This window comes from Diadema setosum, chromosome 16 (assembly GCF_964275005.1).
Source record: "Diadema setosum chromosome 16, eeDiaSeto1, whole genome shotgun sequence".
Classification (NCBI taxonomy): domain Eukaryota; kingdom Metazoa; phylum Echinodermata; class Echinoidea; order Diadematoida; family Diadematidae; genus Diadema; species Diadema setosum.
The window spans coordinates 32224620-32242342 of record NC_092700.1 but is presented as its reverse complement, the minus strand read 5'-3'; the positions used below and the strand labels follow the sequence as shown (position 1 = coordinate 32242342).

General features: G+C 38.6%; 1 protein-coding gene across 1 annotated transcript in view; it reads left to right on the top strand.

The window, feature by feature from the left end:
- The window catches only part of LOC140240088 (uncharacterized), a 359151-nt gene that overhangs the window by 17261 nt on the left and 324167 nt on the right, over positions 1 to 17723 (top strand). The window contains exons 3-5 of the mRNA XM_072319894.1: positions 1344 to 1551; positions 3897 to 4002; positions 7770 to 7927. Of these exons, the coding sequence (XP_072175995.1) occupies positions 1344 to 1551; positions 3897 to 4002; positions 7770 to 7927 (472 nt within the window). The remainder of the gene's footprint in view (positions 1 to 1343; positions 1552 to 3896; positions 4003 to 7769; positions 7928 to 17723) is intronic.

Genomic DNA, 17723 nt, shown 5'->3' with positions numbered 1-17723 from the left:
GTGAAGCGAAGCAGTTTGACAAGAGCCTTTTGAGATCTGAGATTCTGATGATTATTCATGACCGTATCTGTGCTTCATTCCTTCTGAATTATTCAGATAGTGATGTCGACCAATGAAACTGTTGATTCACCCATCAGTATCTGTGCAAAATGCATACATGAGCATTTGGGGATTGTGCTGTGATAATTGGGGTGCTGTGATAATTGGTCATGAGATTTGCCACCAAATTCTGGTAGTAAAATTAGGTGATTCAAGGCTTAATTTGAGAAATATGGACAGATATTCAAAGGTCCTTTTGTTGGATCTGTGATCTCATTGGTGGCTTGACTCATTGTGTATAGTCACCCTAGATTCTTGTTGGTGGGCCTTTGATAAAGACTAGCACCGAAGTTGAAGGGAATGAATAACATGTTCACAATCAATGAAAGTCCTTGCATTGCGGCAGAAGGGACAAATCTGATCAGTGGTGCGTGCTGGTAAACAATAGGCTTATAATGCACATGCTCCCTGTAATATATGGAGAACAATGATAAACTGGCACTGTATTTGCACTTTGTGGTTACTATATTGTGAGTGTGCTTGAACTTGGCAGTCCTTTATTTTATCATGGAGATAATAGTATGCATAAATGAGGAAGCTTGGGGGTGAAAATGATAAAGTTCAACCCCTCAGAATTTCACAATAGGAGCCATGAATGACCTGAACTTGGTATGTTATAGCCACTCACCTGCTTCCATAGTGCTGTTGGATACAATGAATTATAAATGTTAGTAGTCCAGGAGGCTATGAAAGATATATCAGAACATCAATGATATAATTTTTTCCACTGTTTGATGTTTACATTTCTCACAATTAGAGTAAATTCATAATTTTCCTGTTTTTTCTTCCACAACAGGACACAGTTAGTACTACTAACTACTTCTACTGCTACCACTGTTTCAAGTGGTGTCAATGGAACTAATGATGATAATGGTATTGACACTGATAACGATGATGATGATAGTAATACTAGTAATAATATCAGTAGTACGTAGTAGTAGTAATAGTAGTAGTACAGTAGTAGTAGTAGTAGTAGTAGTAGTAGTAGAAGTAGTAGTTAGTAATAGAAGTAGTAGTACTAAAAGTAGTAGCAGCAAAATAGTTCAGTAGTATAGTGACAAAAACAACCATGGCATTCTCTGATAGTCCATGGCAGTTAAGACAACAAAATGATAATGATAGTGTGTTCGTAATTTTGGGATGCCGTCCTCGCTTCTCCTAATTTATTAGCTGTGCATGCTGAAATGCTGATATTGAACACACACACACACCAAATCTGTTCTGGGTTATATTTGCGTCTGTAGGTGCCTAAATGGTACGGTGACTTTGAAACCCTCCACAAGGCGATGAGCGACCGTTACCCGGCAACCATCTTCCCCGACCTCCCCAAGAAGGTTCTGATGGTGAGGGACAGCACCCCCCAGCAGCGGAGGGCGGCCTTCGACAAGCTAATGAACTTCATCGCGTCCACACCAAAAGTCTGCTGCTCACACATCCTCCTGGAGTTCCTCGGTGAGACGATTAACCCATTGAGGACCGGCTGATTTTGCTACAACATGCATTTCCCATAGACACTTGCCTGCGGGACTTGTCTTCAACAGGTTAAGATTTGATGTGCTCAATGCGGTTAGGTCATCCTTTTGTATCAAGATACCATAGCTCTTTTCGCTGTTCAGCATCACTTTAGCATCCTGAAAATACAGGGCAAGACATTAGCGATGGCTTGGTGGACCGGGGCCGCCAAAACTTACTGTGAGGCCATCAAACTTCAAAAAAGTTATCTCTTGGTGGCGCGATCAGGCAGTTAAGATTATAAAGGAATTGTTATGTTTTCTTTTATTTTGGATGACTACATTGAATTTTTGAGTTACCAAAATATCAAATTTAATTTCTTTGAGCCACCAAAGAAAAAACAGATAGTATACTGTCAAGCCCTGTTATATGTATCATCACTGGAGAGGGAGAATACAATTCTGGCAATTAATTCTTCTTCTTTTTTTTTGACCTTCATGTGGGATTTCAACATGGCATGCACAGAAATGCAACTGATTTCCTTTAATTTGCAATCAAACTCTAAGAACAATCGTTTCTGTAATGTCGCTTGAATAGCTGCATGGGCAAGTCACATCTCAATGTTTTGGGTTACAAAATATTTAGAAACATATGATGACTTTGCATACTGTTTCTGGCCACCAGAGCATTTATATGAGTGCGATAAGGTGTAGACATTGTGATAACATTTTGGATTTAACCTGTTGAGGACGAGTCCCGAGTATACTCAGGCAGGTGTCTATGGGAAACGGGTGTTGTAGCAAAATCAGTCCGTCTTCAAGGGTTAAATACTTCATTGCTTAGAAGTGGAGGCATCCCAGCTGACTTGAGAGCATTTGAATTAACTCCGGTTTGGTTATAAGATTAATGATTGTGACTTACTCTGATACGTGAGGCAAAGAATAATAGTACTAAGGAGTTAGGATCAGTGTGTGGGCTTACAAAGAGTTCAGCTATTGTTGTACAAAGACTAGCTGAGGAACATAAAAATGATAGATAAATAGATGTTTAGATCTCATAGATAGATGTATAGATAGATACAAAAAAGACGGATCAGTCGCTAGGTTCATGTATAGTATGAAGCTAGAAAGGTAGACAGATGTACAGTTTTATGAGTAGACAGACATACAAACAAACATATTAATAGTATAAAGTTGAAGCAGAATATTCTACAGTGTGGAACGTTTCATTAATTCAAATGTCCTGTTGAATTAGCGTAAAATGAAGAACATTGAAATATTATGTTCAGATGAACGGAAAGCAATACTTTTGTCTAGGGAAGAGAGATAAAGAGAGAGAGAGATCCAGACATGGTAAGAGAATTTGTTTCAGAATCGATCTGATTCTCAGCATTCACTATCTCTTTATGAAACTGTATCAGTCAGTCGATACCTTGTATTGTTGTTTTAACACCCTGTAGATTAAACACACACAGGCTAAGGTTTCTAGAAAGTGAATGGTTGAACAGTGCCTATTTATAGTCCAGATTTCATAACCTGGTCAAGATAGACATTTCAGCTTCTCAAAGAGTATCACAAGCTGCATAAAACTTGACTCTCTGCTCAAGTACACATATAATCATAGCAGACCTGGAGAAATATATCTTTTGGCTTGATTTTTTTTCCCCATCAAAAACAAATTACACAAAGCACTTCATGTTCAAGTTGAATTGAATGAGTTTAAGCAGAGTAAACACATTGAATAGCAGAAGTTCAATCTCATTTGGACTTGAACTTTGAAATTCATGGAATGTTAAAGGGAATCTCTCCCCTAAAATTTAAATTTGAGAGGTGTGAGAGCATGTCCTAAGAACTGGGCGGCGCAGCGTGGCAGCACAACCTAGCTGCGTACGTGGATGTTTGCATGTTTTGAGAGTATTGTAGTACACTGATCGTACAGAAAATTATTGAACTATGCAATCGAATGCAGTCGATAACGCCAGGCTACTACTCTTAGATCAAGGCGCGTGTATTTTTTGGCATTTTAGAGATTGCTCTATATCTCTTTATATATTGCTATATCTCTGTATGTGAGTAACGTTGCGTTCTTATATTTCACAGTGATATTGCCAGTACAATAACCTACAATGTCAGAAAACCAAATATCTGTGTACAGATACACTTTAAAGTCTGACATGTCATAAAAGAGGCTAATGGTTGCAATCATAATTATATGCTAATTGAATGAGATGTTTTGTTGGTGAGTACTGAAATTGTCTAGTGAAATACTTTTGAATGTTAGAACAAATGGGCATATGTGCATTCATACCTGACTCCTTTTCTTTTTGTTTTGTGTCTTACCTGCAGGTGTGAGGCTTGAAAAGATTGAGGCAGTAGAAGGTGGAGAAAAAGGGGAGGGAGATGAGAAGAATCAGGAGAAAGACAGCATCAGCGCTACCACCTCACCAACAAAGTGAGTATTTCTTTTCCCAATACCTGACCTTTTCATATCTCTTGTTGCATTGAAATCAGTAAAAACAAAAAACAAAAACAAAAACAAAAACAGGGGGGACGAACCTAGTGCTGAAATAGCCTCTAAACTTCAGAAACACACTGAACGTTATTCCTCATGCCTGAACTAACCTTGTCATTTCTTTTGCTTTCAAATATCAGAGGGGAGTTAAACTTGTTGCCAGAAGAACCACATGTCTCCACAAAGGTAGTCTTCTACCCAGGAGTAAGTTTGCCCTGCATTGCTTTTGTCTGATGTAGTATGATGATGTTGTTACTATAAAAGACAGGGCAAACCTGCTGCCAAAATTGCTACTGCACTATCAAACATAATCAGTTTGTCTTCCTCTCAAATTGACCTTGTCCTGATATGCTCGTCTAAACAATGTTTTTTAAATTCATGAATATCAGAGGGAGGTTGGACCTGTCACCGAAACGGCCACACAACCCACAAATTAACAATTAAAGCCTCCCTTCTCCCGCATGAACCTTGCCATATTTTGCACTGGCAAAGTTACCATAATGTACCTGGGGAGGTTAGCCTATTTTCAGAACAGCCACATCACCCATACAGTATTAAAAGCTTCTATTACCGCAAATTGGGTTTTCCATTAAATGCTCTAATATAGTGCATAAAAATCAGTAAATTTTAGATACAAAACACACATAATTATAGGCAAAATGTCAAATTGGCCCTAGAAAGGCACTTCTTTTTATTACCCTTGCTCCATATTTCCATTGTAAATTTAGCAGATGGGGGGGGGGGGGGGGTGGGGGTTAACCTGTTGGTGCAGCACATCATGTCAATGTCATTTTTTTTTTATTATTTTTTTTTTAAGATACTCTTACCCTGTACTGCTTAAAGGGAAGGTAAACCCAAAGAGCAATGTGGATTGAGTGAAAGCAGCAATATTAGTAGAACACATCAGTGAAAGTTTGAGAAAAATCGGACAATCGATGCAAAAGTTATGAATTTTTAAAGTTTTGGTGTTGGAACCACTGGATGAGGAGACTACTAGAGGATATGACGTATGAGTGGACAACAATACAAAGAAAATATAAAGGATATTCAACAAAAATTCACTTTTCTAGAATTATGAAAGAGCAGTGGACCAACCGCTTTCAGAAAGCAGGGGGAATAATTGCTACCCTTAACATATGTCAATATCAAGTTGATGGAATTTGTAATTTTCATGAAAAATGGATTTTTGTAGTATTTCCTTTATATTTTCTTGATATTGTAGTCCACTCATACGTCATAACCTCTAGTAGTCTCCTCATCCAGCAGTTCCAACATCAAAACTTTAAAAATTCATAACTTTTGCATCGATTGTCCGATTTTCTTCAAACTTTCACTGATGTGTTCTACTAATGTTGCTGCTTTCACTCAATCCACATTGTTCTTGGGGTTTATCTTCCCTTTAAGGAAAGTTGGAGTTGGAGTTGAACTAAAGAGTTAGAGCCTAATAATGAGGAAAAACTATATAATCATCTTTACCCAAAATTAAACCTTTCCATTTGCTGCTCTTATAAATGATGCAAACATCAACATAGTGTAAAATGGAAGGCCAAATCGACAGCTGGAAGATCCACATGGCGTAACAAAAGTAAGACTTACGTTTTTCAAAAGTCAGCCTTGCTCAGAGGTACAGAAAAAAGTCAGATGGTGTGTGATGCTTAGGCGGAAGAGCCAAATGGTCATAAACGTTAGTCTGTCTAAACAGGAACTGACCTTAAGCTTTGTTGCTATGGTAATCATTTCAAGAATCAGCAGATATCAGGGGGAGGGAAAACCCACTGTCAAAACAGCAATATGACATTCAGTTTCTTGCATTTGTATACTGAGTATTGCCTGTTCATTCAAGGAAAGAACAGTTGAAGAGAATTGTAGAAAATGAGTGCTAAATTTGATCATATTTCTGGAAAAAATTCAGAATTTGGACACTTCCTTGTAATTGTTGCACTGATCTCAGAACAATTGCACATTTCAAATTGATATTTGATCAAGATAACTAAGTATGAATGTAATGAGAAATTAAAGACAGTAGCTCGTACTCAATTCGTTTGAATTATAAAAAAAAAAAATTCGGACCTATCTCTTGAAAATCCATGACTACTAGTATGCATTTTTTTTGGTTCTGCTTCTAGTCCTTAGATAGATGCCAAAGCCATGCAAATTTTCCTCTTTGCCATGCGAATGTTCCTATTTGCCGTGCAAATGATTAACTACTCACATTCAATATCAATTCATTTTGTGTGACGGACATCAAATCACATAGATAAAAATTCAAATTCCATGCCAATATGTTTATGTCATTTTAGGGAATAATACTCATTCTGCCTAGATCCTTGTAAGGGGTATCAAATGACTTTCTGTCAGAAAAGCTTTCTGAGAGGCTAGTTGCCAAAACTGTCAACTCCCATACTTGAAAATAAGTGTGGATTATTTCATCCTGGCAGCAAGGGAATCCTAATGGTAGTGCAGCCCTGAAGGCACTCAGAATCAAGGCCAGAAAGTGAGTAGTTTCCCTCTCATATAGACTGATGTTTCATACAAACTGTAATTTTGCAAACATATGGTTTTATTACAATTAAAGATCAACTTGGATGTTTAATACAGAGTTAGATTAGGGATTCCAACTCATCCACAGTGGCGGATCCAGGGGGGAGCGCACCAGGCACGCACCCCCCCCCCTATCTTTTTTTTTTGTTAAACAAAAGAAATTAAAGGATAAAATGGGAAAGGGGTGTGCCCCCCTTTAGTTTTGTAAAGGCACCCACTCTTTATGGAATTCCTGGATCCGCCCCTGATCCATCCTCTCTGTGACCCTGCTAAAAGACTTGATACGTGTTGTCTCTTCTCACATGGAAGCTTGAAGCAGTCTTCTGGTAGTCAGATTTGTGGAGTTGATGTAGCTGTCATGGCAACCAGCCATTTATGTTATTTTCATGGAAACATCTTTATTCCAGAAAGCTCAATCAGCATGCTGATTTACATCAAGGTCCTGATGTATACAACATAAAACAAGATACAAATACTACAATATAGATATACTCCAAAACAGCTGCAGGTTAAGACAATAAAAATCAGACATGTGTATCAGTAAGGTAATTTTCATATATAATAGAAAAAATTTCTAAGGTAGCCATATGGCAAGAAGTTTTCTTCAATAATTTCATAATGAAATTAGTTAAGGAGTTCTACATACACCATATTATACACACAAATATATAATGTGCATACACATACACACATTTTTTCTTCAAATTCCATTCAATACCACAAAATTCACATTCATATTCACAAAAATAAAGCAAAATACTTTATACACAAACATTGTCCAAAATAATGTAAATCTTACATTATGAATCTGGTTGTTTTGTTGTTGTTTTTTTTTTTGTTTACCAAAGAAACGAAATCTGTTTTTTTATTTTTTATCTATTTATTTATTTTTTTTTGTACATACAAATATTCTCGCAAAATGCCCGCAAAACGGGACATGATAGTTTGCTCAAGGCAATTGGGCACATTCCATTACTTGTTTCTCGAAAGGAAAAAAGAAATCTATAAATAGACATTTTTCCCGTTTTTTCCTTCTCTGAAAACTGCCCTATTAAAAAAAAAATAATAAAAAAATACATACACACACGCTCGCGCACACACACACACTCACACACACACACACACTTTGCCATATTTATTCTCCTCATCTGCATCTGATGACACAGATCCGTTAAGAGCCAGAGCTCCAGTTTGTTTGGGGAGGAGGACTCGGATGATGAACTCTTCAAGACCGGCAAAGATGGTGCGGAAGAGCAGGAGGAGGAAGAGGAAGACAATGACCTCTTCTCACCCAGTCCCCACAATGCACCCTCGCGCACCAACGGTGAGTGAGAAATGGTCACCAGTCTGCCCCTTTCAGGTTTAGATTGGTGGTAAGGGAAGGGGCATGTGATCTAGATCTTTTCAATCAGTGGATGCGCATGGATAACATTCTTGCGATTTTCTGTTTGAAATGTTTGTTTCCTGTTCAATTCTTCCGTGAGATTGACTTTTATATACCTGGGTGCTGGTGAGCGTGAAAATGTATTTGAAGAATGTCACTGCACTATTGGAAAGTGCGTCATCTTGTTACCCATGCTTTATTTGGATTTGCTGTGAACTGGAACATGATCCTGTTTTTTTCCTTCGTTTTATGAAGAGTGTCCTCCATAAACGAGTATGGGTGTGATGTGGAGCATGTTTGTTATGAGTGCGCGTACGATCGAAGATGACTGTATCACGATGTGGTCTGTATAATCCTTGAAATGGTAACCGTCACGAGACTCAAACATCCCCACGAGGACATGTGTATTTTTTCTAGGGTGATCTTGATTGCCCACAAGACTGTCTTGCCCTTGACAATCACGAACCATTTATGCCCTCAAAAAAGAAAAAAAAAAGAAAGAAAGAAAGAAAGAAGAAGAAGAAGAAGAAGAAGAAGAATCAATTGGATTTATCTTACCGGCTTGCATGCCCGATATCTAGATGGCAAACGCATTTCCCGTATTCAATTTGGCTTTTATTGTGAAGCATTATATGTGGCATGGGCTTGTTTTGATGAGCTTTCCGGATCATTGGGTAATGAATGTGGGGTAACAGACTCATCCCATTTTGAAAGAGTCCCCCCCCCCCCCCCCCATCCACATACACCCATAAGATAACGCCGATAACTCTATGATAAAGTTAATCGTAGCTTTGCTTTTGTTTAAAAGTTCCATCACTGGCTCGTAATGACCCACAAAATCAACTGTAAGCAAATTGATGTTTAAAGTAGGTCTGCTTCTATTAGATGATTCTTCCGAAAGTTTTGTGGATCAATGACAGCAGCACGGGAGAGTTTCGCATAATCTAGGCGGTTTGAGAAGCAGAAGAAGATGATGATGGTGAAGAAGAAGAAGAAGAAGAAGAAGAAGAAGAAACGGAAGGAGAGTGAGGATGATGAAGGTGATGAGTAGAAATATGTAATGTTGATTAATTATGATAGTAATTGTAATAAAGATGATAGAAATAATGATATTGCTGGCATTAATTCATAAAAATACGCAGAAGACGAGGGGAAATGAGGAGAATGAAAATGAAGATTGAAGAACAAAAACAGCAAGATTAGAAGAAGACAAGGAAGAAACCAGAAGATGGAAGTGAAGAATGCGAATAGTTAGAGGCGGAGAAGTAGGAATTAGTAAATTCATAAGCAATAAATTCTTAAACGATAACAGCTTATTTCGCCTCGTTGTGTAAGTTGATTTGCGGTTTGTGTGTGCATGTGGTGTGTGTGTGTGTGTGTGTGTGTGTGTGTGTTTCTGTGTTCTGAGGGTGAGTGGGTTTGAGTGCGATGGGGAAGGTAAACACTGTTAAACTCCGCCGCCCCTTCTAAGTCGTTCGGGACTTCGAAAACAAGGATGATCGTTTCAAAAAAAAAAAAAAAAAAAAAAAAATGTCGACTTATCTTTCTGACTATGTGCTGTCATAATCATTTGGTTTTTACATTGTTACAAATGCTTCGTTATGTAGACAAAAAAAAAAAAAAATCCTTGAAAAACGCTGCTTTTAAATTGAATGGATATGTAAAACCATGTTCATATATATCAAATTGCTGCTTTGCAAATTTGATTTTACAGGCAAGCGAATATGATTATAAAAGCAGACGCTATGAATGCAACTCTTGCAACTGAACTCTTGGAAAGTCGAAACAACTTTTAAAGTAATTTCAAAGTTTCATGAATGTGCTCACAAAAGATCCGCATGTGTGCATTAGTGAACGAAATGTGTCCCTAACAATGTTTAGAATCTCTGTGGAGACCGCAGATGAGCTCCATTAAAACTCTTTCCCCCCGGAGAGAGAGCACGCGCTAGAATTTGCGTCATGACAAATCGGAAGTCTCAACCGCGGCTTGATTTTTAAAATTTATCAAATCAAATTATGGTTTCGATTTTGAACCACATTCGAGGGTGCAAGGGCAGTGCAGAATTCTTCGCAGCAAGAGAAGATGGAGTTCTAAAAAAATTTCTTCACCGGTATAGTTTGACAATCGCATTTTTGTTGGCGCGTTTTGTTTTCTTGTCGGATGCATCCGGAAACAACGCCTCACCGGAGCATCGGTAAGTCCGTCACTTATGAATACTAGTATACACATTATGATCGCATCTTTTTATGCCTCCGCCACGAAGTGGTGCCGGAGGCATTATGTTTTCGGGTTGTCCGTCCTTCCGTCCGTCCGAGTCCGTCCGTCCTTCCGTCCGTCCGTCCTTCCGTCCGTCCGTCCTTCCGTCCGTCCGTAATGAATTTGTGGACAGCGTAACTAAAAACCTTTTGAGGTATCCTAATGAAACTTGGCATGTATGTGTATTAGGGAATGAAGTTGTGCCTATCAACTTTTGGGACGGACGGACGCGTCCGTCCGTCCGTCCTTCCGTCCGTCCGTAATGAATTTGTGGACAGCGTAACTAAAAAACCTTTTGAGGTATCTATAATGAAACTTGGCATGTATGTGTGTTAGGGGTTGAAGTTGTGCCTATCAACTTTTGGGTGCACATGCTCAAGGTCAAAGGTCAAGGTCAAATGCTTAAACTTTCACTATTTTCCCCATATCTGTGCAATGCATGAAGATATTTTCTTGAAACTTAGTGTATACATGTACTACCCGTATAATTAAGATTCTCTGGTGAAAGTTTGGGGTCATGAGGTCAAAGTTCAAAGGTCAAAAGGTCAAGTAAAAATGTTACAATTTCACTTTTTTCTCCGTATCTTGGAAATTGTTCAAGGTATCTTCATGGAACATAGTATATGCATGCACTGACTGGCAGTGATTATCTAGGCAATTTGGGGTTCATGGGGTCAAAGGTCAAGGGCAACACTTCAAAATTTTACTATTTCCCTCATATTTATGCAATGCCAGCAGGATTATTATTAGTTTTTAAACTTGGTGTATGCATGTATAACCCAATAGAGATTCTCTGGGAAGGTTTTTTTTTTTTTTTTTTTTTTTTTTTTTTTCAAAAAATGTCAAAGGTCAAAAGGTCCAAGATCAAGTGAAAGTGTTGAACTTATTTCTTACTCTATATCTCGGTAGTGGCTCAAATTATCTTGAAACTTCGTACATATTTGTGCATGTTCTGCCTGACAGTGATTCTCTTATGAATTTTAGGGTCAAGGGCCAGATGAAAGTGGTAACAATTTACTATTCAATACAGAAATTGCACTTTTTCTCCGTACCTTGAAATTACTCAATGCATAAACTTATGAAAGGGTCAAAGTCAAGTTAAAGTCCTTAAATCCCCAAATACATGCTCTCCTATTCATCCAATTAAATCTAGGTCAAGGAAGGTGAACATTCAAAAAAATTGTGACAAACATGCCATTTTAATATTTTGCCAATTTTGTGAAAATGTAATCATACATTGTCCACATGTACTGTAGACCTATTAGGAGAATCATGCATTATGGTGGAGGCATACCAGTCCCATAGCGACATTTCTAGTTTTTTTTTTCATGTAGTGACGATTATCCATTTTAGACAACTGTCATAATTTATACAGTCAATGTATCTTTCATCATAATATGATATAGTCTACACCTATCCCAACTGAAGTGCTGAGCATTTATACAACATTATTCTTATTGTTGTTGCTTACTTGCGATTTATAGATTGCCACATTATTAAGCACAACTAGGCTGACTGTAGCATAACTACCAGAATGTTTTAAGGTGACGTATGCGCAAAATAAGCCGTAGTGTGGTGTAAACATGCATATCTGGTAGTCTTCCGGCCAAGTAGCCCTGTAGACCTACTGTAAAATTCGTGTACCCGTAGCAATAATCATGTGGCTCAGTTAGTATATCCAGTGTCGCATTCTGATTGAAGAACACCCCCCAAAAAACAAACAAACAAACAAACAAACACACACACACACGCGCACACACACACACAACTGGATAAGATATTTAAAAATGTATTGATACATCAAAACATAGATGCAAAGCAATGAAAATGGTTTGTCATGGACATGGATTTTTTTTTTTTGAAGGTCGCTCTGTTCACGCGCACAAATAAAGTTATGAAAATATACACTTACCTGGAAAAGTTGCAATTGTGAGATTGCATTTGACCTTCAGCTTTTATTTGTATATTATATTATATTATATTGTATCATATTATATTATATTATATTATATTATATTATATTATATTGTATTAATTTACATTATATCATATTGTATTGTAGAATATTATATTAAATTATAGTATTATATCATATGTGTTCGTAGTAGAACGATGTATTTATAAACATCCCTAGTAAACCCCTCTAAGCGATTTTTTTTTTTTTTGCCCTCGATTGGAATATCGTAGTAGAACGATGTATTTATAAACATCCCTAGTAAACCCCTCTAAGCGATTTTTTTTTTTTTTTTTTGCCCTCGATTGGAATATAATTCAATATCATTAGATTATAAAGTGTACAGTCAACCCTGCTCAAGTCGAATCTATTTGGACCGAAGAAATAGCTTCGACTTACAGAAAATTCGACTTATGAGGAATTAAAATCAATAGCATTATGTAAAGAGAAGAGAACTTGAAATGACCTTCGGTTTAGCCTATTATTCAACTTATGTAATGCGAGGTCGACTAAGTTCGTAGTTGCATATTTTATACATCTGCGAGTGTCAGTAAACGTCACCAGTGCAAGAAACGAGAGACCAAAGATTATAATCTATTTGCTGCAATTTTTCCTATGATGTTGGTTAACACTTTCCACGGCATATTTTGTATATACCTCGAATTGAGTTCACATTTGTTTTTGTTTTTTTATTTGACAGTTTCAGGTCACAGGGATTTCCTGCCTGGAGGTTTTGACTGAAAATCAGTACTAGGACGGGACAAACAACAGGTAGGAAAATGTTCATGACAGCAGAATTCAGAGGAGTGATAGGTTGTGCAAGCTTGAATGATATAATTATCAAAACAATGTTTTTGGAAGGGATTCCTCAATTCACCGATTGTCACATGCAGTGTTATAGTTGTTCACCGTTGAAAAGCATCTCGCAAATCTCACGCCACAGCGAAACGCCAGTTCAGAGTTAGCTCATGTACACATGTTGGGTGCCAGGGGCGGATCCAGGAAATCCGCGAAAGGGGAGGGGGGGGGGGCGCAAACAATATTTCTGGTGCTACTTCCGGGTGGCGAATATTTTTTTTTATTTCTTTTGTTTTAACAACAAATAAAAGGGGGCGCACACCCGGTATGCCCCTCTGGAACCGCCGCTGGGTGCAAATGACCTTTCCTTTTTCTCAGTTGGTTTGGCACTTCACTTGTTTTCAAAGCGACATAAAATGCATAGTGCGAAAGCTTGTCCAACGCAACAACTTATGGAATTCGTCAAGTACGTTCAAACAAAGGTGAATTTCCGTAGGTGACCATAATGTTCCGTCAGCTAACTTCTGGGAAAGCATCCATTTCATTGTCTTGCATTGAATGTATTAACAATCTTTTTCTATCGATATTGCCAAATACTACATTTTCTGATTTATGGATGTGCTTTTAAGCATCGTTGATATCAGGATTACTTGAATGATCATTATATCACAGATGCTAATCTTAGTGAATTTGCAAACCAACATGCCCTGCTTGTACAAAATCATGGCCTTGTCCCGCTCATGTGCAAAGTGAAACCCCGAATTGATTTGCTTATTCGGGGTTCATCGTCGCGCATGCTAAGGGACAGTGTGCATTTTTGATATGGCGTAAAGAGCGTTATGTCAGATACATTTTTGAACGCATTTTGTTGTTGTTGTTTGTTTGTTTTTGTGCCACGGTGATGAGACTTCGAGCAAGCGAGTGACCTGCCTAGCCGGGCTGCTGGTTTAACGTCACATTGGATCCGAAACTCCAATGGCAGAGCCGATTTTCATATCTGGAGATAGGCCCGAATGAGCAGCTCGCAATGCCTCTTAGAGTACAGTTTATTTTTGGTATCTATGGATATTACTCCCGTGTTCGTAGGCTTATGCGTAGACTCGGTTGTTGATAGTACGAGGTCACCAAGCTCTTATTCCTTCATAACTCTCCAGGCACCGCACATCTGTCTTTATTGCGTAGATGGACTCAAATGGGGCGAATTCACTTTTCTAAACAAAGCCGGGAAAACAAATGCAGTGCAGCCGAGGAAGAAGCTATCCGGATATTGCATCAGCTGAACTATTGTTGACGACGCAAACGGTCCTAGAGAGGGCAAAGTTTTAAAGAACATAATATCAGTCCTATCTTTTTTTTGTGTGTGTGTGTGCGTGTGTGTGTGTGTGTGTGTGTGTGTGTCATATCTTTCGTTTCTCACCCCGGTGGCGGGTTTGATAGAATAAAAGCTCACAACCGAAGACGAAACCTGCTGTTGCGGTTAAAGACGGAAAACCTTTCCCGAGTGGACACATTCAAAACGTAGTCAAAAGCTAAACTGTATGAACTACAGGCTGTATATGTAACAACAACTGTCACTTGTTATGTGTCCTGTAATAAGCAAATAATCATTAACGCTGATGAAGGTGATGGGACAAGCCATCACTTCCGAGGCGATCTGGATGTAGCTGTTTTTCCGAAGCGCAGCTGAGGAAAGATAGCGTACACATTCAGATCGCCGAGGAAGTGATAGTTTGTCTCATTGCCTGAAACCAAAAGTTGATTATTTGCTTTATATTCCACATCTAGGGTCATTGATATTCCCATTTTAATCCATATCTGAAACCGTCTAAGCTGTCTTCAGGTGTCCTAAGGGCTTAGGCTACGTTGTTTACTTTAGACGCATGCGCGTAGATGACGAAACAATGAATTTGCTCCGCGCACGGCGGCACCGTAATAAAAGTGCGTTGCACTGTGGTCTATCACTTGACCCAGGTCAAATGATAGACCACAGTGCAACCACCGAACTAAAACATAGCTCTTGACCAATCCTTTAGCAATATTCTTAGTATGTGGAATATAATTATCTTTAATATCTTTTTGAATTTATAGAATTGGAGCAGAAGGATTCGGAGAGCCGGTAAAGTGGTTCCCTGGCTCTCAATCAAAAAGGTTAATAAGCAAAATTATCACAAAACATTAATGCAGATCTCGTTGTAGAGAGCAAAAATGAGGAAAAGAAATAAACGAAATATCTCAAACAATTGCAAATATGGACATGACATTTGATCGACAGATGCCCAGTTAACGCGGCATCGATGCGATATATAAGTCGGTTTTTCATGGACCAATAAGGATGACCTTGCACATAATCGTCTGTCTGCTATATACATCCTTATTGACATGGTCGAGTGCCATCTCCGCTCGAAAACCCGAATTCTCCGTGAACCGAAAGCGAACAGGTAAACAACAAAACACTCCGATGATAACTTTAATAATAAATACTGTGGACACTAGGGGCTTCTCAACCTATAGTCTTCTGAAAAGGCTTAAAGGGATGGTGTAGTTTTGGTTGAGATGGGGATTCAGATTTTAACTTTATGCGAGATACTTAGAAACCACTTATTTGATATAGTAAAGAGTATACATATTCTAGGAGGAATGAAAAGTTTATTTGACGAAAATCGGTTTTGAAATAGCTGAGATATCGATATACAAGCAGTTCCTAATAAAAGGTGGGACCCACCTTTTATTGGAACCACTTTTCATTTACTATATTTTTTGATAATATGGCAGCCATTTCAAAGTCGAGTTTTTTCCTAGAATCATTTTCTCTTTAATATTTCAATTAAGTGTGTTTTTTTTTTAAACTCGAAAAAAAGTTAAAACCTGAATTCCCATCTCAACCAAAACTATACCATCCCGTTAATGTGAGAGGCTGTGTTCCCTGAAGCTATAGTTAGTACCTTCATGCTACAAAATGGTTGGTTTGGGTAGGATTGCTCTTATTCAGCTGTGCATTCAGAGACGTCTTGCCCTAGAAAGTAACCTATATTCTAAATCATATTTTCATCCTTTCAAATTGAGCTGGTTTCATGCAATGGCTACAGAATCAAAGGAGCTCTGCGGCGCAAGAAGACAAAGTCTGCCCTCTAGCGGTAGCTTTGCAAGAGATTGTCGAGCCTGGATTCAGGACCAGTGAGTGCTGTAATAACGCTATATCATTTTATGACATATCACGTAGGACGGTAGCCAGCCGTAGAGTGGAATTACGCACTTCGTTGATCGATAAGGAAAGTAACCGAAATCGTCGTATCGAGCATATTCCCCTCACGTATGTTGCCATTCGTGGGCCATGAACCGTAAACTTTGGGTGGGGCACAGCATTCCTTGTCATGTATGAATGTGGCGAAGTTGGTACCGGGGAATTGACGAGGTATACGCATCGCCGCGGAAAGCTTCGCCGACTATAATCCTGCTCGCGCCTGTGAGGATCATACTGACGTAATTGCCTCCTCAGATATTCATGAGAAAACTTCTGCCGAATTTAGCGTCGGGCGAGGAACGGATCCTATAGCGCCGGTGGATGCGTGGCCTTCACGCGCATAGCCGCAGATCTTTATTTAGCCGGATGTGACAAATTCATAATAGATTACCGGACTCCTCTTTTGATCGACATGATTATTATCATGATAATGACAATGATAACAATGCTGTCTCCTTTATCCAGGGTAGCTTTTTAAGTCTTGCCACTGTTGTACCAGAGGGCCCTGGCATTATTATTACCCTATAGCATTGCCAAGTACCAATCTATCTACACCTTGATCGAGAGGGACGTAATGGGTAAACACACCTTATCCAAAGACGTGAGCACTGGACGGGACTCGAATTCGGGACCTCCGATTGAAAGTCAGCAGGTCCCATCCACCATGCCACAGCGCCTCCACATTACCTGTTCTGGCGCCACATTTATGATGTCTATTTTCTATTTGAACCATCTGACCAAAATTAAGACTTCGATAGTAGGTTACCAAGAATTATTCATGTTCATGTTGTGTAGCGCAACGCTGATGTGGGCATTTTATATCCTTTTGAATAGTATGTCATTAACATATAGACGCTTAGATGAACTGCAACTTACAAAAGGAAAAAAACAACAACAACAAAACTTGTTGGTTGTATTTATCTCACACAAGCAAAAGCTTCAAGTGGAATAGCTCATGACCCCCCCCCCCCCAGCCTTTTCCGAGAAAAAAAAAAAAAAACGCAACTCACAACACAAGTTTTCCCTTGAATTGTGCAGTATTTGAACTAACACAGCGAACAAGTTTGCTTGATTTAAAATCATTGCTCCATTGGTATTTGACAAGACAGTAGTTTTGCTGTTCATAAAGTAGATGATGATAATAATTGGAGTAAATAGCTCGATCTCGATCTAAGTCACGTGTTTCCGGAGGAGACGGAGGGAAAGACTAAACATTCGTGTCGTAGGAGAGAAGATGGACAAACCTGGAAGATGATAAAAGAAAGAAGCATGGCTGAAATTAATACCCAACCACTTTCATGCGTCGAAATGCCTCCATGAAGGATTTATTGCGTTTGACGGTCCAAGAACAGCAGCTTACAAAAACAAGTTGTTCATTATTGTAATGCTCATATCGGTTCTTCAAAACACAAAAATGGACCGTTGTAATCTGCAACATGTAATGATTTCCTTGAAGCTGATGAAAACTGAAAATATGATCATGTTA